At 35.4% G+C, this 23289-nt stretch overlaps 6 protein-coding genes across 6 annotated transcripts; 3 read left to right on the plus strand and 3 right to left on the minus strand.

Moving 5' to 3' along the window:
* Nucleotides 1-893: 893 nt before the first annotated feature.
* LOC106293820 (WAT1-related protein At1g09380) lies at nucleotides 894-4249 on the minus strand. The gene is made up of 7 exons (XM_013729459.1): nucleotides 3899-4249; nucleotides 2719-2781; nucleotides 2403-2519; nucleotides 2064-2316; nucleotides 1626-1784; nucleotides 1387-1538; nucleotides 894-1302 (listed from the first exon to the last, which is right to left on the minus strand). Exons 1-7 carry the CDS (start codon nucleotides 4078-4080, stop codon nucleotides 1071-1073), a joined length of 1158 nt encoding a protein of 385 aa, XP_013584913.1. The 5' UTR covers nucleotides 4081-4249; the 3' UTR covers nucleotides 894-1070.
* A 1818-nt stretch (nucleotides 4250-6067) lies between these two features.
* On the plus strand, nucleotides 6068-8679 carry LOC106343994 (GDSL esterase/lipase At1g09390). Its single transcript, XM_013783362.1, has 5 exons — nucleotides 6068-6410; nucleotides 7058-7249; nucleotides 7337-7503; nucleotides 7572-7836; nucleotides 8165-8679. Exons 1-5 carry the CDS (start codon nucleotides 6161-6163, stop codon nucleotides 8395-8397), a joined length of 1107 nt encoding a protein of 368 aa, XP_013638816.1. The 5' UTR covers nucleotides 6068-6160; the 3' UTR covers nucleotides 8398-8679.
* Nucleotides 8680-10872: 2193 nt separating this feature from the next.
* LOC106295400 (probable receptor-like protein kinase At2g42960) lies at nucleotides 10873-13364 on the minus strand. Its single transcript, XM_013731288.1, has 7 exons — nucleotides 13218-13364; nucleotides 12337-12905; nucleotides 12147-12251; nucleotides 11949-12071; nucleotides 11572-11872; nucleotides 11282-11494; nucleotides 10873-11210 (listed from the first exon to the last, which is right to left on the minus strand). The coding sequence occupies exons 2-7, from the start codon at nucleotides 12888-12890 to the stop codon at nucleotides 11121-11123; spliced, it is 1386 nt and encodes a 461-aa protein (XP_013586742.1). The 5' UTR covers nucleotides 12891-12905; nucleotides 13218-13364; the 3' UTR covers nucleotides 10873-11120.
* A 1944-nt stretch (nucleotides 13365-15308) lies between these two features.
* On the plus strand, nucleotides 15309-17039 carry LOC106295402 (PLASMODESMATA CALLOSE-BINDING PROTEIN 3-like). The gene is made up of 3 exons (XM_013731290.1): nucleotides 15309-16243; nucleotides 16391-16520; nucleotides 16603-17039. Exons 1-3 carry the CDS (start codon nucleotides 15691-15693, stop codon nucleotides 16808-16810), a joined length of 891 nt encoding a protein of 296 aa, XP_013586744.1. The 5' UTR covers nucleotides 15309-15690; the 3' UTR covers nucleotides 16811-17039.
* On the minus strand, nucleotides 17017-18986 carry LOC106295401 (myosin heavy chain, clone 203). Its single transcript, XM_013731289.1, has 5 exons — nucleotides 18509-18986; nucleotides 18152-18328; nucleotides 17506-18042; nucleotides 17324-17425; nucleotides 17017-17241 (listed from the first exon to the last, which is right to left on the minus strand). Exons 2-5 carry the CDS (start codon nucleotides 18320-18322, stop codon nucleotides 17074-17076), a joined length of 978 nt encoding a protein of 325 aa, XP_013586743.1. The 5' UTR covers nucleotides 18323-18328; nucleotides 18509-18986; the 3' UTR covers nucleotides 17017-17073.
* Nucleotides 18987-20298: 1312 nt separating this feature from the next.
* LOC106295825 (cinnamoyl-CoA reductase 1-like) lies at nucleotides 20299-22255 on the plus strand. Its single transcript, XM_013731820.1, has 5 exons — nucleotides 20299-20505; nucleotides 20959-21128; nucleotides 21219-21410; nucleotides 21491-21840; nucleotides 21945-22255. Exons 1-5 carry the CDS (start codon nucleotides 20385-20387, stop codon nucleotides 22081-22083), a joined length of 972 nt encoding a protein of 323 aa, XP_013587274.1. The 5' UTR covers nucleotides 20299-20384; the 3' UTR covers nucleotides 22084-22255.
* The last annotated feature ends 1034 nt before the right edge of the window (nucleotides 22256-23289 follow it).

Raw genomic sequence — 23289 nt, forward strand, 5'->3', positions numbered from 1 at the left:
AATGCAATGTTTCTATTTCTTATATTGTTTATTTACTTATTATTTATTTTTCCTTATATTGTAAATTTACCTATTATTTATTTTCTATTTTTTAAATAATAATGCAACGTGTCATCTTTTGGGAGAATTTGTTTTCGCTGATGTGGACGCTCTATGAAGCCTCAAAAGTTTTCTTTTATTAGTATAGATTGCAAAAATCCAAAAATATATAACTTTTAATACCAAAAATATAAATATAATCTTTTCATGACATATAAGAGAAGAATATTTTATATAATTTTAATAAGATAATATCAAATATTTGTGTATGTGATAATAATCTTTTTTCGTAAAACTGTTTCTTAACTAATTTAAATATTATTAAAATTATTTATTACTCTTTCTGTTTCATAATAAGTGTCATTCTAACATTTTTTTTCTTGTTACAAGAAAATGTCACTTTACTATTTCAGTGCAAATTATACTTACTTTCAGCTGAAGATTAATTGCAAACTGCATTAATTTTATAAATAATTTTATTTATCTCAAATATTATTGGCCAAAGAAGTGTAATTAATAACAACTTACATATATTTCAACAACTTTCTTAATATGTGTGAAATATGTCATAGTGACGCTTATCCAGAACGGAGGGAGTAAACTATTGATTCACCTAAGAAATTCTTCAATATAATAATAAATAAGATAATATCAAATTTTTGTATAGATGAAATATTGTAATTATCATGTTTCCAAAACTGTTTATTATTAAGATATATAATACAATATTTATGAAAAAAATGTTGAATAAGTCTAAAATCATGGAGAATGTGACAAATTTTATAGTTTTTTGCCATAAGTGTTTTATTTTATTTTTGAGAGTTTTTTTTGTAAAATTTTATTCTTTTATTTTTGGTCAACGATTTTATCTTATTTTATTTATTTTTATGGATCTTATCATCAAATTCAAAATCAACCGGTAAAGTAACTTAAAATATGCTTTATAACAAACAAAAAAAAAGGTATGGATATCCGGTTTAGTTGACTTAATAGCTCAGCTCATACTTATATGACAAAGAAACATCAACATTTTAAGGCGATACAGGTCTCGTGGCACCGGTGCCACTATCTGATGCTGCTGCTCCTCCTCCTCCTACCGCAGGCAATGTCGATTCAATATCTTCGTTAACAACACTTTTCACTTTGTATTCTTGTTTCACCTTCTTCTGGTTCTCTTCTTCGTCTTGATTCTCATTCATCTCTCTGTCTTTCCCCCACAAAACGCCATACAGCCCAATAACCACAAGTGCTGATCCCATAAACCTAATACACATACATCATCTAGATCAACATCATCCGTTATTATATTAATGTTTATAAAGAGAGAGAGAGAGCCTAGACACATACGTGCCGGTGTAGAGTTTCTCTTCAAGAAGAGTCCAGCTGAAAACGGCGACAACTACGAGCAGTAGTGGGCTGAAAACAGATACGTAGAGAGGTCCTTTTATCTGTATCGCCCATGACATTAAACAAAACGCTAACGCAGACGCCACCACTCCCTGCGTTTAAAATTAAATATTAAATATATTTACTTAATTAAGATTGTTATCTAACTATCTAAGCATGGTGTATGTAAATGGACTTACGGCGTAAAGGGCGGAGATGAGGCGGAGAGGAGAGCTGAGAGACCAATCAGCGAGTTTGTGATCAGAGATCAAAGCGATGCCTCCACATTCGATACTTCCCATCAAACACATTAGAAGTGTGCTCGTGTATGGTGCTGCAAATGTTTCACTCATTTTCGTCTGTAACAAAAAAAATTAATCAACCATAATAATCTGTATACAGTATGATACGTAGTCGTTTGAATGTTGACTAGCCTTAAACTCGTTAAGTTATACTCAAGTTTAATTTTCAAAAATTTAAAAGATAAATGAAACAAAAAAGGTATACAAAAAATAATATAGTGATTCTTAACAAAGAACGAAAAAGGTTGGCACTAGCCAAATTTTAAAATAGTTAGATTTTAGGTATCTGTTATTTCAGTTGGGTTCAGGTTGTTTTTTCCAGATTGAATATGTTACCTGAATAATGAACCAAACGGCCCAAGAAACGGCAGCAGCCATGATCATGAAAGGCCCCAAGAAGAAGTTAGAACCGTTGGAATCGGAACCATGGTTAGTGATGTTTTGAGCATATGCCCAATGGATCTTGGACTCTCCGATGCCAATGGTGTGACCATGGTAGAAGGAGAGAACCATGGCTCCGGCCACACATACTACTGTCCCTATCACTTTGGCTTGTCCTGATGCCTTCCTAATCCCTACAGCTTCTTGTCTGAAAATGTTGTTTTGAGTTTAAAAAAAGTTGCCACTAACGAGTTTAGTATATGATGGAAACTTTATTAAGGATATATAGATAACCTGAAGATTGCGGCGAGTAGGAAAGTGACCGCCGGCAAGAGGTTAGTTAAGGCACAAGCAATGGTGGGAGATGAATTTTGAAGTCCTATGAAGTAGAGCACTTGGTTACCGGTCACACTGCGAAGAAAAATCAAGATAAACCGTGTTATAAGAACTCTGATAAAAAAAAAACTCTGTTTTCTTAAAATATTGTTTGCTCTGCTAAGTGCTAACTGCTAAAAAGTTATTGAATGTGCTTGTTTAATAAAAGTATACTAATAATATAGTTTATAAAATGAGATTGCGGTTGGCAGGCAAAGTGTAAATATGCAAATACCCGGTGATAGAGCAGAAGAAGATTTGGACAAGAACCGTTAGTGTGATCTTCGGTCTTGTCTTACTGCACACAAGAAACAATGTACGAAATTTATGTTTTCATTAGTTACTATTCATTATCAATTAATTCGTCTAACATCGAATGTGATAATGAAAACAATGTTTATTCATCCCAATCAGGGTTAAGGGATTTAAATCAACTTCACATCTTAATTCTAGAACTAATGATGAGAAAACATGAACGTCGCCGTATAAGCACGTGACGACGTTCAAGTCTCCTGGCACCATGTTTTGTTTGTCTGTTTGTGCTTTCCGTTTAAGAAAGAAACGTGACGCATGGACTGTGTGAGAGTGCGTCACATTTCTCATTTGTTCTCTCGAGAACCGGAAACTATGATGATGTAATTACGTACAATCTCGACAAAATGGCTATGATTGACGATTCTAGATGGCCGGAGAGACTTAAAATAACGGTAAATTGTTAGTCATTAACAAATCTAAAGCTTACCATAATACTATGCGTATATAGGTTAATCTCCGGAAAATAAAACGATGCCGTGTTAATCTCTTTTTCTTAATTATTATTTAATCAATGGAAATTAATAGTTGCCAACTCATTTTAAATGTTGAAAATTAATTAGCTAAAACCCATTCAAACTAACAATATTATTAATTAACTTATTGGAGTAACATTAAAAAGTCTTGACCAGACAAAAATCTTAAATGTAAGCGATATTTCATGTTAATTAATTAAAAGTAGTATTTTGTTAAACTTTAAAAAAAGTAATTAGCTTGGTTGATGCAAGAAAAGTCGAAGAGGGAAAATCGTTCTGCAATCGTTTTGTACTTTCTCAGTTAGACGTAAGACGAACCAGATGTTAACTTCAACCAAAAAAATACTAGAAGAAAAATTTAACTATTGAAGTTGACAACGAAAGATTAAAACATAGACTCAAGAAGCATGTAAGAAAACCTTAATTAATTTGAAGCTCAAAAAAACTAATAAACTAAACTTATATTTACAACAATGTTGTCCAAAGAAACAATATGAATTCAACCTTTCGTGAATACAATCTTGTTAATCATATAATAATGCATGTCCAAAATCGTTCGTTGACTAAGTCATATGATTTTTTTGTAACAAACTGAGTCATATGTTCTAGATTCTAATTAGTACGTACCGTTCAAGAAAAAATGCGACGGGAAAGGTGGCGATAGTGGCAAAGATTTGGCGGTAAGCGACAAGAATGAGAGGCTTCATGCCGGATTCCATAGCCATCTTCGACGTTATGTTCATGCCTGCGTAGCCGATTTGCACCAATACCATCGCCAAGGACGGCAACAAGTCTCTTGATTTAACCATCTTCTCTTTTAATATATGCTTCGAAAAAAATTATGTTTATACTCTATATCTGTTTCTCTCACTATTACTAGTCAATAATTATAGTTCGAGAAACCAAGTTAAGAAAAAGAGAGAGAGAGAGAGAGAGGTGGGATCTTTAGAGAATTTAATTATTAATTCCCACAAATATATCTTTCTTTCCATTCGACCTTAAATTTATAGTCGCAAATGTATACATATGTGAATTAAATGTATATATACAAATATACATACAAACAAAACTATATATATTACGAGAGAGATGTTTTAAACAGAAAGGTGAGAAACGGTTCGAGAATTAAGTTTACTTGCAACACATGTGCTCTCTTTTAGGGCATAGGACACACGAAACAATGGGTGATTTTGTATCATTTGATATTTATGGCACTTTATTTAACTTTTCTTCTTGCTGATTACTAATATATCCCGAATTGGCGCTTTCTCAAAAAAATAACGGAAAAAATAATTTTGTCTTTCTGAACTATTTTTCGGTTTCCGTTTATTCATGGGTTAGGTGGAGCTTGTGAATGAATGGAAGTAGCACGCATGCATAAATGTCTTTCTCAAGCTTCAAGCAACCAATTTGCCTTTGAAAAAAAACACGTTTCTGTAATATTGAATTAAGGGTTTGGTTTATCGCTTGATTAACCAAACTGATTGAATTATTAAAATTAGTATCATGAGTATTTTTAAACCATGAATTCAGAAAACTGATTGGATTATTTAAATTACAAAGATAACTGTGATTATTTGTAAAACTTCAAAGAAAGAAAAGTAAAATATTCATAATCACTGAAATTGTATAAATAAAGATCTCATATATGTAGGTTAGGGTATTTTATTTGAATTTAAAGGCTAGAGACGAAAATAACTCTTTTAAAATAGAGAAATATAGGTTGTAAGAAAATAGATAAATATATTGGGTTGAATTCTACCTATAACCATTCTAATTTGAATAAGAAATTAAAATGGATTGAAGATGGTCTAAAAATATTTTAATAATTTCTTATTAGTTAGTAACAAAAAAAAAATTCAGCAATTGCCAAATAATCATAAAATTAACTTACTTATATTTTAATAAATATAAAGAAAAATAACATTGATCCGGGCCAAAAAGATATATTTACAACGTATACATGCAAAAAGAAAAAGAACATATACAAAGATCGTACGTTGTTAGAGCAAGAGCATCAGTGAACCCCTTTTGGGATTCATCTTTTCAATTTTTTATTATTAAATTTATTTCTTTTTCTTTTTTATTTTAAAAAAAAAAATTAGACCACTCGCCAGCCGCCACGATACGTGGGACCCGCGCTACAGTGTTGAACTTTAGGAGAGATGAGTTCAGCCGAAAAAGCTTTAGGAGAGAGAGGTTCATGTGATTGAATTATTTTATTATTATTTTTTTTTTATTTCTGTGTGAACTCCCCCCATAAACCCTGAATGGGGGTGCTCTTAAATTTTGTGATTCAGAGTCAGCTGGATTTGAGTGGTTTTTACGAAATGCTTTCTAAATTGAAGAGGAATAATTATGATTAATGCTCCATTTGCATGAGTCATACAAGCTAGCGATGACGTTTCCAAATAATTGTTCGCGCCTCTTTGTTGGCTGCCAGTGTAAATTTATTCGATCTCATATTTTCGTTATTACGTAAAAGAGAAACTTTCCGTTTTTAGATTTGGATATATATGAATGCATATGCATACTTATGTAAATGATTAGCATCTCTATGCATAGCGCCAAATACAGTTCATTCTATCATATGTACATTTCGTCGTGGCCCGTGGGTTAAATCTTAGGCTAGTTGATATAAATGGGCCTTAAGTTAAGACCCACGTACTTTTTCCAACGATGGGAAATAAATTATATTGGACTCAATCTTGATATGCCTGATCTTAAATAACCCGAGTTATGTATCAGTGTCAACCACCAACCTACAAAGTCTTTAACTTTGTATAAAGGATCGCATTAAAGCTTAGAAAGATAAAGAAGGCCCACACTAAGGCTTACCATTTAGCTGCAAAGCTCTCAGTGCACACTATCAATCAGCCACTTCTTAAAATGGCTACGCTCTCTCTCCACTCCCACACCTTCTTCCTCCTGCTGGCGATCTTCATTCTCCGACAACACTTGGCGGTGGCAGGAGGATGCCAGTATCCGCCCGTGATCTTTAACTTCGGAGATTCTAACTCTGACACGGGTGGACTCGCCGCCGGACTCGGTTACACCATTGGTCTCCCGAACGGCCGTTCATTTTTCCGGCGTTCCACTGGTCGACTGTCTGACGGCCGACTCATCATCGATTTCCTTTGTAAGTTAACTTCTCTTTGCTCTTGTTTGACTCGCGTAACTATGCGACGGTTGAGATTAGAAGTAGTGGAGTCATGTGATGCCCACCGTCAGATGAAACCGGTCAAATCTTAATCAACGGGTGAAAACCGCGCTCGAGAATCGATGTCGGTGATCGCGTTACGTGATATCACAAAACGACACAGCTCCTTGAAATGATGAAATCTATTACTAGAACAGACAAGTGGGGGTCCCATTTCACAACATGGAAGATCAAAGTATCATGGAAAATGGGTCCCACTCTTGAGATTCGGCGCGTGATCTCCATCTGTTAGGTTGCGTGACTAAAGAGTCAAGAGCGCCGTGCCTGATGAGTTTTTCTTTGTCCTTGCATATTATTTTAATCTGTTTATATACGGAGTTGATGTTTTATTAGTACAATCTTAACTAATCGAATGCATAAAGTACTTTGTTTATAACGATGTGGAGATTCAAATACATAGAGACTTGGAATAAGACAAATTCAGTCTGCTTTCCTTTGTTTTTACTTTTCAACTTTTCAGTTTTGTTTTGGCTCTTTTAATTTTTTGATGATTGGTGAAGTTATTAAAGTGCAACTATATCCACGTTGATATTTAATGAATGTAACGTTCCATGAAATATTTGCAGGCGAGAGTTTGAATACAAGTCTATTAAACCCATACTTAGACTCAATGGTTGGATCAAAGTTCCAAAACGGAGTTAACTTCGCCATCGTTGGATCTACCACTCTTCCTAGATATGTTCCCTTCGTTCTCAACATTCAGCTCATGCAGTTCCTCCATTTTAAATCACGAGCACTCGAGCTTGCTTCCACCTCAGGTATATCTACATATCTGATACCAACCAACTCTTTATCAATCAACGTAGTATCAACTCTTACGTTGTAATATTCATTTTGTTTTGTAGATCCTTTGAAAGAAATGATGATAACTGAGAATGGATTCAGAACCGCATTGTACATGATCGATATCGGGCAGAACGATATCGCAGATTCATTTTCCAAAGGCCTTTCTTACTCCCAGGTCGTCAAGCATATTCCAAACGTTATTTCTGAGATCAAGAGTGCTATTAAGGTGAGAACTTTCGCTTATAGAAGTGTGAAATTTTTGGTTCAGTCAAGTAATTGTTGAAAATGTTCCAGACATTGTATGATGATGGAGGGAGGAAGTTCTGGGTTCACAACACAGGACCCTTAGGTTGTTTGCCTCAGAAACTTTCAATGGTTCATAGCGAAGCTTTAGATAAGCACGGTTGTCTATCGAGTTATAACTCAGCGGCTAAGCTGTTCAACGAAGGGTTGGATCATATGTGTCGGGAGCTGAGAGCCGAGCTGAGAGATGCGGACATAGTCTATGTCGACATTTATACTATCAAGTATGATCTCATCGCAAACTCTACTAATCACGGTAAGTTTTTAAGCATATACACTATCCCTCTGTTATTAAAGAATAATTTTATATGTGTTTTAAACATATTAAGATAACATAATAAATTTGTTTTTTTTTTTTACTAATTTTCCATATTTTTAAACCAATAATGTTTCAAAAGTACAAAGTTTATGGTTCATTATTATTAACTAATAAAAATTGCATTAATTATTTTTTTAAATACATCTTTATGAAATAAAACATTTATCTTTTAGGAACCTTCATAGTACATATTAGTAAATAACTAAATACCATTAGTGTATGGTTACGCGGTTTATGTAATCTTAGTTCATTCATATATGTGCAGGCTTTGAGAAACCGTTAATGGCGTGTTGCGGATACGGAGGGCCTCCTTATAACTACAACGTGAACATAACGTGTGGCCACGGTGGCTCTAACAGCTGCGATGAAGGTTCTCGGTTTATAAGCTGGGACGGGATACATTACACCGAGACAGCTAACGCCATTGTAGCCATGAAAGTATTGTCCATGCAATACTCCACGCCACCAACTCCGTTTCATTTCTTCTGCAGCCGCTGAGATTATACATCTAATTGTGAATTTAAAAAAATTGCACTAAAGAGAAAGGAGATGTGTGCTTCTACGGTTCTACCAAATCTCATTTTAAAAGACTTGTAATTGTTCTGGTTCTCTGTTTTCGAGAAGTCCAAAAATCTGTCAAGAAAACTACAATTGCCTATAAAAACGTTTCACCCCCTAAGACCCACCGTTGCTTTCAGGCATAGGCGTTTTGGGTATCTCGGCAAATATTTGGTTTGGATTGGATCGGGTAGTTCAGATCGGTTTAGATAGTGAAATTAGGAACCATCTCATATCTTGAAAATTTTGATTCTCATTTAGTTCTAGTTGCGATTTGGTTATTTCAGATAATTAAGATATTTCAAATAAAATATCAGATATTCTGTATAAAGTATTATATAATTATGATGATTCGGATAAAAACTTAAAATAATTTAGAATTTTTTGGATTTTTTTTTGGGATAATTTCGAGTCGTTCAACAATTTTTGAAAAATTGGATTTTTTAAAATACTTTTGCATATTTTTGAATATATTTTAACATTTTTGATTTTCAGGTTGTTTCAGGCTTTCGGTTTTTTTTTGCCCATGCCTTGTTGCTCTCATTTGCTTTCAAAATATTACTTTAGATTTTCTTTCTACTGCTTATATGCTCTTTCCTTATTTTTCGGTCAAATGCGTATATTCTCTTTCCATGTTCATCAAATCTTGTTTTGAGTATTGTTCTGCAAGATTACTAAAACTCGAGCAGTATGTATTTGGATAAAAGAATATATACATAGCACTGCGTTGAGTGATAGTGGAGGATTTCGAGGTGATTGGTTCACAGCTTTTTTTAATTTCTACATTTATTTTTTAAAGCAATCATGCTTTTATTTTAAAAACTAAATCTAAAACCAAAACATTATAAAAGGAAATATGTTAGCTTTAAAAAGCACTTTCTCTAGATATCTTATATATGCTCTGAAATTTTTTTTACAGCAAAATAAAATTAAAGCTAAAGCTAAAAATCTAGAACCTAAATCTTAGAGTAAAAAAACAGAAAGTCATAGCCTCTAAAAATCACGCCATGTCATGTCAGAACCACTCTCTTCTCATCGGTATGTTTCATTTTTGAGATTCCGAGTATGAAGGCACAGTTACTCCTACGTAGAGCGTTTTGCTCAAGCGTCACTCCCAGTGCAAACGCTAAAATCACTCATCTCTTACGTACCAGCCAGATTCATGAAGCCAGGAAGCTTTTCGATTCATGTGACTCTAACTCAGTCTCTTCCTGGAACTCCATGATGTCTGAGCATTTCACAAACCGCATGCCTCGCGAGGCACAGCTTCTCTTCGACCAGATGGCTGAGAGAAACATCACCTCTTGGAACGGGTTGGTGTCCGGGTATATGAATAACGGAGATATGGAGGAAACTAGGAAAGTGTTTGACGATGATGCATCTCACGGTAGGTGTGGTGATGTTTTCAGAACTGAGTAAAGGTATAAGAAAGTCACCAGGTTGTAGCTGGACTCAAGTTGGAGATATGGCTTACGCGTTCGCTAGGGGAGGTATCCATCCAGAGCAAGAAGCGATTGTGAAGTTTTTGGCTGAATGGGATGGGTTACTGAGAGAAGCTGGGTATAATCCTGATTGCTATGTAGAGGAGGAAGAGAAAGTTGATAGGCTGAGTGAGAGATATCATAGCGAGAGACTCGCGGTGGCTTATGGTCTCTTGAAGCTACCAGAAGGAGTACCCCTCCGCGTCTTGAAAAACCTTAGAGTTTGTAGGGATTGCCATGCAGCGATCAAACTAATCTCCAAGGTGAAAGAGAAGGAGATCATTTTAAGAGATGCAAAGAGATCACATCACTTCAAGAAGGAGGAGTGTTCATGCAAAGTTATTGCTGAGGTTCAATAAAAGGCTAAGCAGGATGGTCACTTAGATTGTTCATCCATTGATGAGAATTCTCTCTTTGTTATGTTTATTTTTATTTATTGAGCTTGAGAGCATTATTATCCCAACAACTTTTAAAATTTTTCTTTTTTCTTTTCTGAAAAAAAAAAAATTAAAAAGCGCACTAATCGCGGACCGCCACGTGTTGGTGGGACATGCGAACAGTACAAGCAACGAAGAAAACTCGGTATTTATTTTGCATGCGGAAGCGACGATGCTTGTGTTTTTGCTGGAGCCCCAAGCCATAAGCAACCTTTTTTTGCTCGGGCTAAAGATGCTCTTATCAACTCCGCTTTTTAGCATTTTTCTTGTCTTTTCTTAGTAAGAACTAAAAAAAATCTCTTACAAAACAAGAACTCAATGGCACATTTCTTTTTGTTATTACATAGTTACTATCATTCTCTGTTGCTTGTATTGAAGAGCACTTGTTCTCTCATCTACTCCAAAGAGATATTCAAGTCTAAACAAAGGTTAGTCTACAAATAAGATTTCAAAGTGAATAGTGCTTAGACTTTTGTGTGGTAGAGAAACACTCGCTGTACACACCAAACTATTAATACTGATATATAAGTTTCAATACAAATCCAGTTCCATATACAAGCATGTGAGTATATATGTTACATATCACACGTATCTATATATGTATCTCTCTCTACCATCTGTTCTTTCAAAAGCAAACCCGGAAGAAACAAAACAAGTAGAATCTCAAACACAAGAACAAGAAAGTGCACAAAAAGCAACAACTTCCAAAGAACAGAGAATAAGCCACACCAGGAAAGATCTCTGATTATTGAAGTCTCTTGCTCTGTGTTCTTGAAGCTGGTGTGCTTCTATCAGTATCCGAGTTTTCCTCTTGCGCTCTACGTCCTCTCCGATCCTGTTAAGTTTAATTCTTGCTTATGTATACATATTCTGCATTCATTATAAATTGTTGTAAACTACACTAACCTCTCTTGGTATGGGATATTCCTCAGACTCGAGCATACGCACAACTTGGCTCATTTTAGGTCTCTTTTCGGAATCAGGATCAATGCATCTAAGTGCTGTAAGGAGAACACGTTTCAACGCTCTTGTCGCTGGCTTAACAGCTATGTTTGGATCAATGACTTCTTCCAGTCTCTTAGTTCCTACCATCATCTTCAACCACTCAACTAGGTTCACCTACAAAAAGAATGTATCATGAGTCTCAATACTCATCACATTATCAAATACATTCATCTCTCAAATAGTCTATCTACCTCACTAGCAGGACGTGCATAGTCCACAGGATCTCGTCCGGTTATTGCTTCTAAGATCAAGACACCAAAGCTGTACACATCACTCTTTTCATTCAGAAGTCCCGTATTCGCATATTCTGGAGCAACATACCCAAACGTTCCCATCACTCTAGTGGTCACATGGGTTTTCCCATCTCCGAGCAACTTGGCAAGGCCAAAATCTGAAACCTTTGCGTTGAATCTATCATCAAGCAATATGTTGCTCGACTTGATGTCTCTGTGGACTACTTTTGGCTCTATTGCCTCGTGTAGATACGCAAGACTGCACAGTAGATGAAAACATTACTCTAAGCAGAACGTATAAGAAAACTTTAAAAATAATGAAATGTTATGCTTACGCCTTGGATGTGCATGTGAGAACTTTCATTCTTGCCTCCCAAGTTAAGTATCCATGCTGTCTCATTGCTCCATGAAGCCATTCTTCGAGGTTCCCATTGTTCATATACTCATAAACCAATATCCTTATAGCAAAAAAATGTCACAAAACGTTTTGTTTCTTCTCTCTATAAAAAAAGACTCAAAAGGCTTATACCTACCTGTGTGTGCCTTCAATGCAGTATCCAAGAAGACGTACCAAGTTCTTGTGACGCACATGACCAATAGCATCAACCTCTACTCTAAACTCTTTCTCAGCTTGTCCCCTACAAAATCAAAAATTTCAGAATATTTAACAAAATTAAATAGAGAGAACTCTTTTTTTTTTTGAAACCATATAGTATAACTCACAAATGGTTCAAGATCTTTTTCACGGCTACATGAGTTCCATTGGTCAGCTCTCCTCTGTATACGACTCCATATCCTCCTTCACCAATCACATTCTCTTGTGAGAAACTGTTTGTTGCTATCTCAAGATCTCTCAGAGTAAACCAATGACCCCAACCAAGGTGTGACTCAGGTAAACCGGAGAGAGGTGATGGTGTTGCCATCTCATACAATGATGATGAAGACATGTTTGCAACACACATAGAACTTTCTTCCCCTGAGCCAGATGGACTGCTACTTACACCGTTCTGTCTCTTCTTCTCCATATCCAAATTGAGCAAGAAGTTGTCAGGTTCATTGCTGTCTTTCTTGTGAGGGTCAAAGTTTGAGACATGCTCAATTCTGATTTCTTTGATCTCTTTGGATATAGGAGGGGTTTGGATGATGGGAAGACTCAAGGTTTTGGATATTCTTGGTTTCTTTTTCCATATGAGACAAAATGAAAGAACAGAAAGTATGGCTATGATGAACAATGCAATGGAGATAACGGTTGCTTGCCAGATCTTAAGTCCAGACATTGTTTCCTTCCTAATCTGTTTGATTCAAGATCATCAAAATTAAAGAGATAAAACTTCACACAACGGCACCACAGAAAGAAAGAATTAAATTGTAGAAAGCTACAACATGAAAAATGATGTGAGATTGATGAAGAATAGGCTCCAAGTTGATTTAATGGTCCCATATTAAACATAAAGGACCACTAAGGAGCTTAATAACCCAACAAGTCAAGAATATAGCTAAATGCAGCAATCATTACATATATCATTATCCAGTTAGAAGATGGCATAAGACAAGCAATGATGGTAGAATATCAAGGAATGTGAGAATATAATGATGTACATTACCTCTAAGAATGAAACTTGATGAGAGAAGCTCTTCAAAGAAAAGGAAAAAAAGACTATAACTTTTAGATGAAACTGGGAAAACAGAGTTTTTTTGTAAAGAAAGATGTTGAACTTTTTATGTGTAGAAGAAGAGTAAGAAAGATGAAAGTTATAAAATAAATAAAAGAAAACTTTAAAGCGTGAGCTGTGAAATCTGGTGGAAGAAGAAGAGATGGAGTTATCAAGTGGTAGGTGATAAAAAAATCCAGTCTCTCTTTAACTTTTTTTTTCTTTTAATTTAGGTGGTGAGAAACAAAGAAGCTTGCATTGCAAATTACATTTCATTACATCACATGAAACACCGTCTGCATAAGCGTATATTATACATATATATATATATATATTATGCATTTCCGTGAGGCAGGAGGATGAAAACTTTAATGTATAGCAGCAACTGTGGACTTAAAAACATTTTATATCGGCAGAGAGAAGTAGTAGTCTTCTAGAATAGCTTTTGAGTTGTGAAGCAAATTACGAAAGAGGTTGCTTAATCTTTGTTCATCGTCGTCTCCTTGAAAAAGAAAGTCCAACAAATTTGGAAAGCCTCCATCGAATCGTATTATTTATTTCCAAATGTAGCTCCCTCACACAATTGCGATCAAACCAATGAATAATCATTTGGTTTGGTTAGATCCCCGGTTTAAAAACAAGAATAGAAGCTCAAATTGGACCGTAATAAATATACCAGTCTTGGGCTTCAAATTATATTCTGAGCCCAATGTATAATTTTGTCCAGAATATTTAGACCAAATTTCTCCAACCTTCCCGGTTAGGGCTGGCAGATAAACCGAATCCGAAAACCCGAACCAAACTCGATCCGATAAAAATGAATTCAAACCGATTTAAATACCGAATTGATCTTCTTTTATGGTATTTCGGGTTATGGGTATTATCCGAACCGAACATTCAAAAATCTCAAAAAAAAATTTGTAACATTCAAAATCTCAAAAAAAAATTTGTAACGAACATGGCTCAGTTTCTAATATATATCCAAAATACACTAAGATACTATTGAACATCTAAAATAATTATCTATTACATGAAGGTTGATGGTTAAAGGTGGCATTTGAAGCTTGAAGTTTTTAGATTTTGGTTTTGTTTTCATTGAATAATGTTTTCTCATTTCACGAGAACTTGGTTTTCATGCTTTCATTTATTCAGATAACTATGTTTACCTTTCATGTTTGATGTTCCTTTCCTATTTTTGAATAAATTTTACTTATGGTTTGGTTACAAAATATGTATAAATCAAGTATTTTAAAACCAAAAAACCGATTTTATTAATGTTTTTCTTACAAAGTAGATACAAATCATGTACTTTTAAACCAAAAAACCGATTGAGACCTGAACCCGAAAGTACATCGGGTTATCCCGGTTCTTTGGAGATTTACTAACCCCGATCCAAACCTGGCAGAACCCAAACCGGTCTCAAACCGAACTTTCATATAATCCGAATGAAGCTGATTTTTATAAATCTGAAAAATCAAAACCCGATTGAACAAAACTGAAACCCGATTGGCATTCCGAATGCCCAGACCTATTCCCGGTCTATAACAATCTTGAATTTCTCTCTTCAAATGAATTCAAGAACTAGTGTTAACTTTTTTGGATATGTGACAATAGTTTAGTGGTAGCTTTACTGTTGAACCCATGTATTCTTTTAAGAAGATAGTATCAAGATCCACCATTCCACATGGGTTGTCCCTACTTGCATGAATCAATCTTCTTATCTCAAGAACAAAGTTGTACACATTTTTATTTTCTAATGAGCAAAGAAGAATCATTTTCAAACGTGTAGAGTATAGCTTTTAAAATTAGGACAATTAATTAATCCATTAAACAAACAGCTAACAGAGCTTTACCTTCTCTGCTTTTTCTCCCTCACTTTCCGCTTTGGAGATTTATTTAAATCTTTGTGGGTTTTGCTGAGCTAAGCAGAAGATCAACCTTTGTATTAATTAATCTCATGATCTTAATCTGCAGCGCCACTCTCTTCCTTTTTCTCCTTTTTGGCTAAGAGAAAAAAGATATATAAATACCAATTTGCAGCTTCTTTCTTGAAAACTTTGCAGAACTATCTTTATGCATATGCTTATGTCTGAAACGGATCTGACAAAAATGTTTTTCTCTTTCTGTTTTGTTAACATAAGGCAAAAGCTTGTGTATCTTTGCACACATATATAAAGATGAGACTAGGCACAGGCCTAATCCAAAAAGACTTCATAGCAAAGCAAACATCTTTTCTCTTTTATTTTTTTCTTACTTAGTCACTTGCATGTAAAATACAGTCAGCTTCTTCCCCCCAATTTTCTCAAGAGAATCTCAAAGCTTTTGTCCTCCTTTCTTAATCACATCTTCTTCACACCATTATGTACTTATAAACCCAAGAAAGAAGAAGAGAAAAAAAAACACACAAACCCAATCTCAAGCTCTGATGGCGCAACAGAGTTACTTCTTCTTGTTTCTTTCTCTTGTCTCACTCTCTTCCTCATCAACTACAACTCATGATGTCTTAAACCCACCAATGGTCTTCCCTACAAACCCTACAACCACACCACCTGTTACTACATTCCCTCCCGTGACCATAACGCCAACAAACCCTGCCACAACAGTTCCTCTTACACCTCCAGTCACAACAGTCCCTGCAACACTCACACCACCTGTGACCAACCCAGTGACTCAGTACCCTCCAACACAACCCTCAGGAACGGTTCCTGTGATTCCATCAAACTCTCCTTCGGTTTCAGGTCAAAGCTGGTGCGTGGCAAAGCCTGGAGCCTCTCAAACCTCACTCCAACTGGCTCTTGACTATGCCTGCGGGTTAGGTGGAGCGGATTGCTCTCAGATACAGCAAGGAGGCAACTGTTATTCGCCTATCAGTCTTCAGAACCATGCCTCATTTGCCTTCAACAGCTATTACCAGAAGAACCCTTCTCCTCAAAGCTGCGATTTTGGCGGTGCAGCCTCACTTGTTAGCACCAACCCAAGTAAGTGAGGGAAAAAAATGATATATACTCTGTTTCTTGTTTAATCTTTTAATCGGGCCACAGTGGATATGGTCTTTTCCAGTTGAGCTAATAACCTGTGGTGTTTTTTTCAACCATACGATTGAACCATTTTTGTTTCAAAAACAGGCACTGGTTCTTGTATTTACCAAACAGGCTCATCAACATCAACCTCAACGCCAACTCCATCAACACAAACGGTGAACCAGCCTCCTGTTACATCGACACCTATAATACCAACAGGAGGCGGGATAATCGGGTAAGATAAAGACATTCTTTCAACAATCTTGTTCTTGTCTCAAAGCCTAACTGAAAATGTATCTCTTATCTATATTTTCAAGGGTTGGAACTCCACCAGCAGTTTTTAACCCGGCGAACCCTTCATCAAACACTCTAAACAATCCATTATCAGGAGGTCCCGCGGTCTACGGGTTTGATGGTTCACCTAGTGGGAACAATCCGACGTTATCAGACTCTACCAACTTGCAGCTTCACTTTGGTCACACTATGGTGGTAACATTGTTTCTTCACGCAGTGCTATTTCATTAGAAAGTAGAATTTATATAGGAGTCAGAATTAGTTTAATGAGATAGTGTTCCACAAGCTCAAGCTCATTTAGTGTAACGTACCAAGAAGAAGCTAGGAATGTTAAGACATTATAAATTTGTTTTGTTCAACGCTCATGTCTCGGTTTTGTACAGAAAACTCCGGTTGTTTCCTTCTCTCTTTAGGACCAAAGCAGAAACTCAGACATTGTAACAAAGAGGTGTTCTATCTACTTTAACATAGTCTAAATGAATTCTTTCAATAATTTAGCGCCTAGAAAAGGCAACTAATAACAGCATCGACATGGAGACAACAACCTTGAAACCTGATTTGTCCCAGAAGTTTTGGTTATTAAAAGGATCAGCTTCATGCTGTTTTTTTGCAGCTAGTTGCTTCTTGAGTTCTTGTATTGCCACGGCGTTTCTCTCTCCTATCTACCAAACCACATAAAAACAAACATCTCAATTTTCATATAAATTACTATGCCAAGTCAAATCAAAGTGAAAGTTTATTTACCTTGTGAAGTTTTCGAGTTTGGATGCGTGTTTCGCCAAGGCAAAACTCTAACTTCAGCACCTTCTTTTTAAGCTCCTGGTTAATCCTCCTTTGATTCTCCACCTGCTCCAGACAAAAAAAAAAACACAGGCTTTACTGGATTAAACCATAAAGAGAAGCTAAAGCATGTGTTGTGTTGTTACCTGATCTTCTAACTCCTGCGTCTTAAACCTCCAGTGAGCCGATATAATCTTCAGTTCATCTCTCAGTCTCGCTATCTCATCATCTTTAGCCTTCAAAAGCTTATTGATTCTTTCAAAATTCTTTGGAGAATCTTCCTCTGGTAGCACTGATGCAACACGCATAAGGTCAACTTCAACTTTCGAAACCTCATCTCTTAGCTGCTTCTGTGAAGATTCTCTAGCTTCCAGCTCCTTTTGTAGATTCTCCAGCTGCTTACCAAGTCGAGTTACTTGGTCCTCTTGCTCTTTCAATGAACCAGTCCTCTCGTGCAAATGCTTGGAGAGCAGTCTGCACTGAGAATAAGCTGAATCTGCAGACAAAGCACTTGCCTCTGCAGTTGCCTGCGTTGCTGCAAGCTGTGACTTGATCTCACCCACTTCCTTCACATACTTCTCAGTAGCAAGATCCGAGGCACGGATCTGCTCAACTTTCTTGTTTAATTCCTTAGAAAGTTCGAGCATTTCATCTTCCATTCTCTTAACTCTTGCTTCCGCTTCCTGCTCATGTATAAAAAAATACACCAAAAGTCTCAACTTTGAAACCAAAATCGATATTAAAATGTGATAGCTGGTGATAATATAAATGAGCTTTGCTTGCTTTGCTTACCTGCCTCGAGATGACTTCTTGTGAACACGAACGCTCCTGTTCAGCGAGACGAGTCCTTGCTTGCTTCAAGTCAGCGGCTAAAGACACAACATTTCTCCTGAAACTCTGCTTCTTCTCACTCAGATCCTTCAACAGAGGATCCTCTTCTCTTAAGCTAACAGAAGCTGCCATTTTTTCCTGGATTGAATGAAATACCCAATCTCAAGATAATTAAGAATGTGAAATCAAATCCTCTTAACAACATAAAAATTCTCCTGTAACTACAGACATTAACGAGCTAGAGTGATAAAGACCAATACTTTTGAAGCATACAGCCAAAAAAAGAGGCGACCTTTGTTCAAAATTTGAAACTCTTACAGGTTTTTTGGAGTCTTCAAACCCTAAAAATCCAAACTTTCGCGTGACCCACCAGTCTCCATCGTCGTCAGTGTTCAACAGCTCCCCGGAAACAAAAAGAATTAAAGTCAGAAGAAGATCCAGAAGGTTTAATCTGACGGCTATGGTTTAGAGACTTTAGAGTGTGAATAATCTAATCTAACGGTTGAAAAGTTTAGGCTGTTGGGATTTATAGGAAGAACAGAAGAATCAATTTACAAGTTTGTGATTTTTCCAGAGGAGGAAAGAAGACAGAGAAAACGAGCCTGGATGCGGTCCGAGTTCGTTTAGGTTCGGATGAGGGTTAGTTTTTGCAAAATGCTTTGCTTCGGTGTAACCGAGCCTGGTGCTTCGGCTTTTGTGTCATTTAAAAGCAACGGAACCTACGCGTCAGGCGGGCTCGGTTTCAGTTGCTACTTGCTAGGGTTTGACTGTAGCGCGGCAATATTTTTTTTATAATTCAAATTATAGAAAACCACGTACAATAAACAAGTGAACAATGTTTATCTATCTATTGTTTGTTTATCATTCAAACACAAACTCTAATCTTAATTTCCAAACACTAATATGGGTTTTGGAATGATTGATAAAATGTCAAATCCTTATGAAATACCCAATTAGATAGTTTTGGAGTGTTTTGACATAACTAGCATAAAATATTGAATATTAACAGATGTGAATAATCTCTCCCAATAGTTTTTACTACAGGTTTGGGGATGTCAGAGAGATGTTTCACTCGCTCATATCCAAGGTTTCGGTAAACCCTTCTGCGAATGGCAGATATACATAATTGTTGGATCCGAATACAACAATGAGACACATTGAAAAGCTTTAGGATGAGTTATAAATTTCTGATCAGTGGGTCATATGTCTCCTTAATTATTCTTTACTTATGTTGAATCAATATATAAATTGAACAAAGGTTTTCTGAAATTATATGTTACGAAGAAAGAGAATGAGATGGATGAGATGGCATACAAAGTGTGTGTGGACATAGTGTAGAGTTTGGGAATTGAGCTCACTCCTACAGAAGAAACTAGGCATAAGGATTCAGTTTCTTAATTTGGTTTTTTTAGCCAGTTAGTTTGGAATTCGGTTGGTTCGGTTTGGCCAAATTTTTAATTAATTCGGTTTCAAAAATTTTAAACGAAACTTTTGAATTCGGTTTAATTTGGTTAAAGTTTAAAAAAAAAAATCGGTTATTTTAGTTAGTTTGGTTATCTTAATTCGGATCGTTAGTTTGGTTATTTTGAATCGAACTAACTTTTATTAATTGCCAAATCGAACTGAACTTTCTAACTGAATTGAACCGATAACCGATTTTTTTGATTGGGTTAGATTAATAACCGCATGCTAGAAGAAACCCTATGAGACAATGTTGTTAGGCTCAAGGAAAAGTCTGCTTACATAATCTCATCATAACTATATTTTATTAAAATTCATAATAATTTTTCGGAAAGAAGAGTATGATTCATAGACTTTTGAAGCTGTATCAACCATCTATGAAGTTTATAAAGAATAAGTAGCCTAATTGTGGAACAAATTATTTATGATGCCAATTTACTATAATAGTAAGAAGAATTTGGTCACACTTATAGAAAATTCAATACGTTTAATTATTTTGCCAAACATATTTGAAAATTGTAATCATAAACGTGTCGAATATGTAACCTATTCGGACAGTCCATCCACATGGTAAACCAGTCCAAAAGATGTACACAAGTGTCTGCTCACTTTGTAACCACTCACTCATATCTCCCACGTGATATGTATTGGACAAAAATATACAACCCATTAACGAGCATTTCTCTCCTTCTCTTCATCTAAAACAATTTGCTATCAGATAAAGAGAAGGGAGATGAACAGCGAAGGAGGAAAGGTGGTCTGCGTTACTGGAGCTTCCGGTTACGTAGCGTCTTGGATTGTTAAGCTATTGCTTCTCCGTGGATACACCGTCAGGGCTACCGTTCGAAACCCATGTTTGTTCCCCTCCTCCTCTCTTTTCCATTATAATACTCTCTAGCGAGATTGCAATTCTTAGGGATGATTAAAAGTAGCTCAACAAAAGCAAATGGGAAATTCTGATGCATGTATTTTTACCTAAGACACCAAAATACATGTCCAGTTATAATTTTTTTTTCGTCAACCTCAGTTATAAAATATAAAGTTCAAATTGACATTTTTTATTTGATTTGTTACATCTATTTTTTTTTCTAAGCTTTTGTCTTATATATGTGTGTTTGTTGAATGTATAACTTTCAATTTTTTTCCCAAAAATGGAGCATCCATTTATTTTTTTCTGTAATTAATTCTACTCTTTTGATTAATTAAATACAGTATTTTCTAATTTTCTCCAAGGCACATCAATTAGTTGTAAGACTTGTAGAGATGCATTCTGACGACATACATAATATGTTATATTTTCCCATTAGCGGACACGGCGAAAACAGAACATCTTCTTGCACTTGAGGGTGCAAAAGAAAGACTAAAAGTGTTTAAAGCAGATCTTTTAGAAGAATTTTCCTTCGAGCAAGCTATCCAAGGTTGTGACGCTGTCTTCCATACGGCTTCTCCGGTTAAGTTCACCGTCATGGATCCTCAGGTTCATCGCAAATTTTACTAATAATTAGCAGAACCCTTTCTAATGTTTTTAAGGTCTAAAGCAAAATTTATTAAAATGTGTTTTTATCAGACGGAGCTAATAGATCCAGCCGTAAAGGGTACTATTGACGTCCTTGACACATGCAGAAAAATTTCCTCTGTCAAAAGAGTCATTCTAACGTCATCCATGGCTGCGGTTCTTATTCGTCAACCCCCTTTGGAGCCAAACGACGTGGTTGACGAGACTTTCTTCTCTGATCCAAGTGTTTGCATCGAATCAAAGGTCCTTTGGATTTTGTTTTTACACGTCAGTTTTGAGAGTTTGGATTATATATCTCTTACACAATTCGTTTTCCTCTTCAGCTCTGGTATCAACTCTCCAAAACACTGGCAGAGAATGTAGCATGGCAATTTGCTAAAGACAACGGAATGGACATGGTCGTGATAAATCCAGGATATATAATCGGCCCACTTTTGCTACCAACCCTTAACTTGTCTGTAGAGATCATTGTGGATATGGTAAAGGGTAAGAACCCTCTCAACTGTAGATATTACAGGTTCGTGGACGTGAGAGATGTTGCTTTGGCTCATGTCAAAGCGTTGGAATCTCCTTCCGCCAATGGTAGATACATAATCAGCGGCCAGAGTGTGACGATAAACCACATTAAAGAGACTATGCGTGAATTATTTCCAGATTTGTGTATTGATGATATGTGAGTTCTCTATCCATTTAATCCTTATTATTTATTAATCATCATACCATAAACTTTATCAAGGGTATTACCAAGAAACATAACATCTTTTGACTTTGTTTTAGGAATGGAGAAGGTCTGATGGATGGAATCAATTGCACAATGTGTGTGGATAAAGTGAAGAATTTGGGAGTTGAGTTCACTCCTCTGAAATCAAGCCTTAGAGATACTATCATTAGCCTCAAAGAAAAATGTCTCTTGTGAGAGTATGATCACGTTCACATATGTATCTATATTAGTATTATTGGATGTATTTAAGTCGTGGACGTGAGAGATGTTGCGCCTCTCATGTCAAAGCACTCATGGTACGTGCAGCCGATTGTAGATTGTGACGACAAATGACATTTGGGAATATTTTGAGCAAATTCTTCATTAAGTTTGAGTCTTGCCCATCTAAATTTTAAATCCTAATAGAGACCAGAAATACGTTGAAAAAGTAGACCATAAATACTGTTGAAGATGTTTCATCCATTAATGAAGTTTATAAGAATAAGTAGCCTAATTGTGGATTAAATTATTTTTAAATGCCAATATACTATACTAGTAAGAAGAATTTGGTCAGATATATATATTGGGTCTTCGGGTTCGGGTCGGGTTTCGTCGGATCCGAATCTTTCAAGTATTAAATATTTAGATTTATTAGGATAATTAGAATTTATCGGTTCGGATTCGGTATGGTTCCGGGTCGGATTCGGTTTGGATCATGTCAGATTCGAACAAAACATACCCAAAAACATAAAATAAATATTTAAAAATATTTAAATACCTAAAGATATCTAAAATTTTATCCAAAATCTGACCCGGAGATATAAAAAATACCAAACTTTTATCAGATTATCCGAATCATATTTTTAAAAATCTAAAATTTTATCCAAAACTTAAAACCATACCAAAAACCTAAATCTGAAACTTAGAAAAGATATCCATAATACCAAAAATATACTAAAACACCCATATATATCTAATATATACTTGAAAATCCCCTATATATTAATTGAGAAGCATTTGAAAAATTAGAACCTTAATTTTGTATTAATTAAAAAAAACCTCAAATCCTAGGTGGCACTCTAAATGCCTTCTAAATTCTATTTTAAAGAATTCTAGAGCATCTAATATAAAGTATAGTTTAATCTAATGGTGTCACATTATTCCATAATTATATAACACTAGAGAATATTATATTAACCAAAAATATAGGAAGTGTGTATTCTTTCCTTAAATAAAAGTTACGGAATTACCTAATATGATTTACATATATATGGCAATTAATGATTATGAATAATAAAGATTTGATAACAATTTTTGCATCCTTCTTCATTTTTGTTTAAATTTATATTATTAAAAAAAATTAAACAATCACATTAACCATATAATAAAAAATTAGATTTTTTCTTATATGTTATATTTTGA

This window comes from Brassica oleracea, chromosome C5 (assembly GCF_000695525.1).
Source record: "Brassica oleracea var. oleracea cultivar TO1000 chromosome C5, BOL, whole genome shotgun sequence".
Classification (NCBI taxonomy): Eukaryota; Viridiplantae; Streptophyta; class Magnoliopsida; order Brassicales; family Brassicaceae; genus Brassica; species Brassica oleracea.

Excerpts from the sequence above, each read along its gene's own strand:
- LOC106295402 (XM_013731290.1), top strand. The coding sequence starts at position 15,691 with ATGGCGCAACAGAGTTACTTCTTCTTGTTTCTTTCTCTTGTCTCACTC. Across the intron at positions 16,244-16,390 it reads ACTTGTTAGCACCAACCCAA|GCACTGGTTCTTGTATTTAC; the intron begins GTAAGTGAGGGA and ends TTTCAAAAACAG. Across the intron at positions 16,521-16,602 it reads ACAGGAGGCGGGATAATCGG|GGTTGGAACTCCACCAGCAG; the intron begins GTAAGATAAAGA and ends TATATTTTCAAG.
- LOC106295400 (XM_013731288.1), bottom strand. The coding sequence starts at position 12,890 with ATGTCTGGACTTAAGATCTGGCAAGCAACCGTTATCTCCATTGCATTG. Across the intron at positions 12,252-12,336 it reads AAAAAGATCTTGAACCATTT|GGGACAAGCTGAGAAAGAGT; the intron begins GTGAGTTATACT and ends TTGATTTTGTAG. Across the intron at positions 11,495-11,571 it reads ATGCACGTCCTGCTAGTGAG|GTGAACCTAGTTGAGTGGTT; the intron begins GTAGATAGACTA and ends TTCTTTTTGTAG.
- LOC106293820 (XM_013729459.1), bottom strand. The coding sequence starts at position 4,080 with ATGGTTAAATCAAGAGACTTGTTGCCGTCCTTGGCGATGGTATTGGTG. Across the intron at positions 2,317-2,402 it reads CTACTCGCCGCAATCTTCAG|ACAAGAAGCTGTAGGGATTA; the intron begins GTTATCTATATA and ends CAACATTTTCAG. Across the intron at positions 1,539-1,625 it reads TCATCTCCGCCCTTTACGCC|GGAGTGGTGGCGTCTGCGTT; the intron begins GTAAGTCCATTT and ends TTTTAAACGCAG.
- LOC106295401 (XM_013731289.1), bottom strand. The coding sequence starts at position 18,322 with ATGGCAGCTTCTGTTAGCTTAAGAGAAGAGGATCCTCTGTTGAAGGAT. Across the intron at positions 17,426-17,505 it reads CGCAGGAGTTAGAAGATCAG|GTGGAGAATCAAAGGAGGAT; the intron begins GTAACAACACAA and ends TGTCTGGAGCAG. Across the intron at positions 17,242-17,323 it reads AAACTCGAAAACTTCACAAG|ATAGGAGAGAGAAACGCCGT; the intron begins GTAAATAAACTT and ends GTGGTTTGGTAG.
- LOC106295825 (XM_013731820.1), top strand. The coding sequence starts at position 20,385 with ATGAACAGCGAAGGAGGAAAGGTGGTCTGCGTTACTGGAGCTTCCGGT. Across the intron at positions 20,506-20,958 it reads GGCTACCGTTCGAAACCCAT|CGGACACGGCGAAAACAGAA; the intron begins GTTTGTTCCCCT and ends TTTTCCCATTAG. Across the intron at positions 21,411-21,490 it reads GTGTTTGCATCGAATCAAAG|CTCTGGTATCAACTCTCCAA; the intron begins GTCCTTTGGATT and ends TTTCCTCTTCAG.
- LOC106343994 (XM_013783362.1), top strand. The coding sequence starts at position 6,161 with ATGGCTACGCTCTCTCTCCACTCCCACACCTTCTTCCTCCTGCTGGCG. Across the intron at positions 6,411-7,057 it reads ACTCATCATCGATTTCCTTT|GCGAGAGTTTGAATACAAGT; the intron begins GTAAGTTAACTT and ends AAATATTTGCAG. Across the intron at positions 7,250-7,336 it reads CGAGCTTGCTTCCACCTCAG|ATCCTTTGAAAGAAATGATG; the intron begins GTATATCTACAT and ends TTTGTTTTGTAG.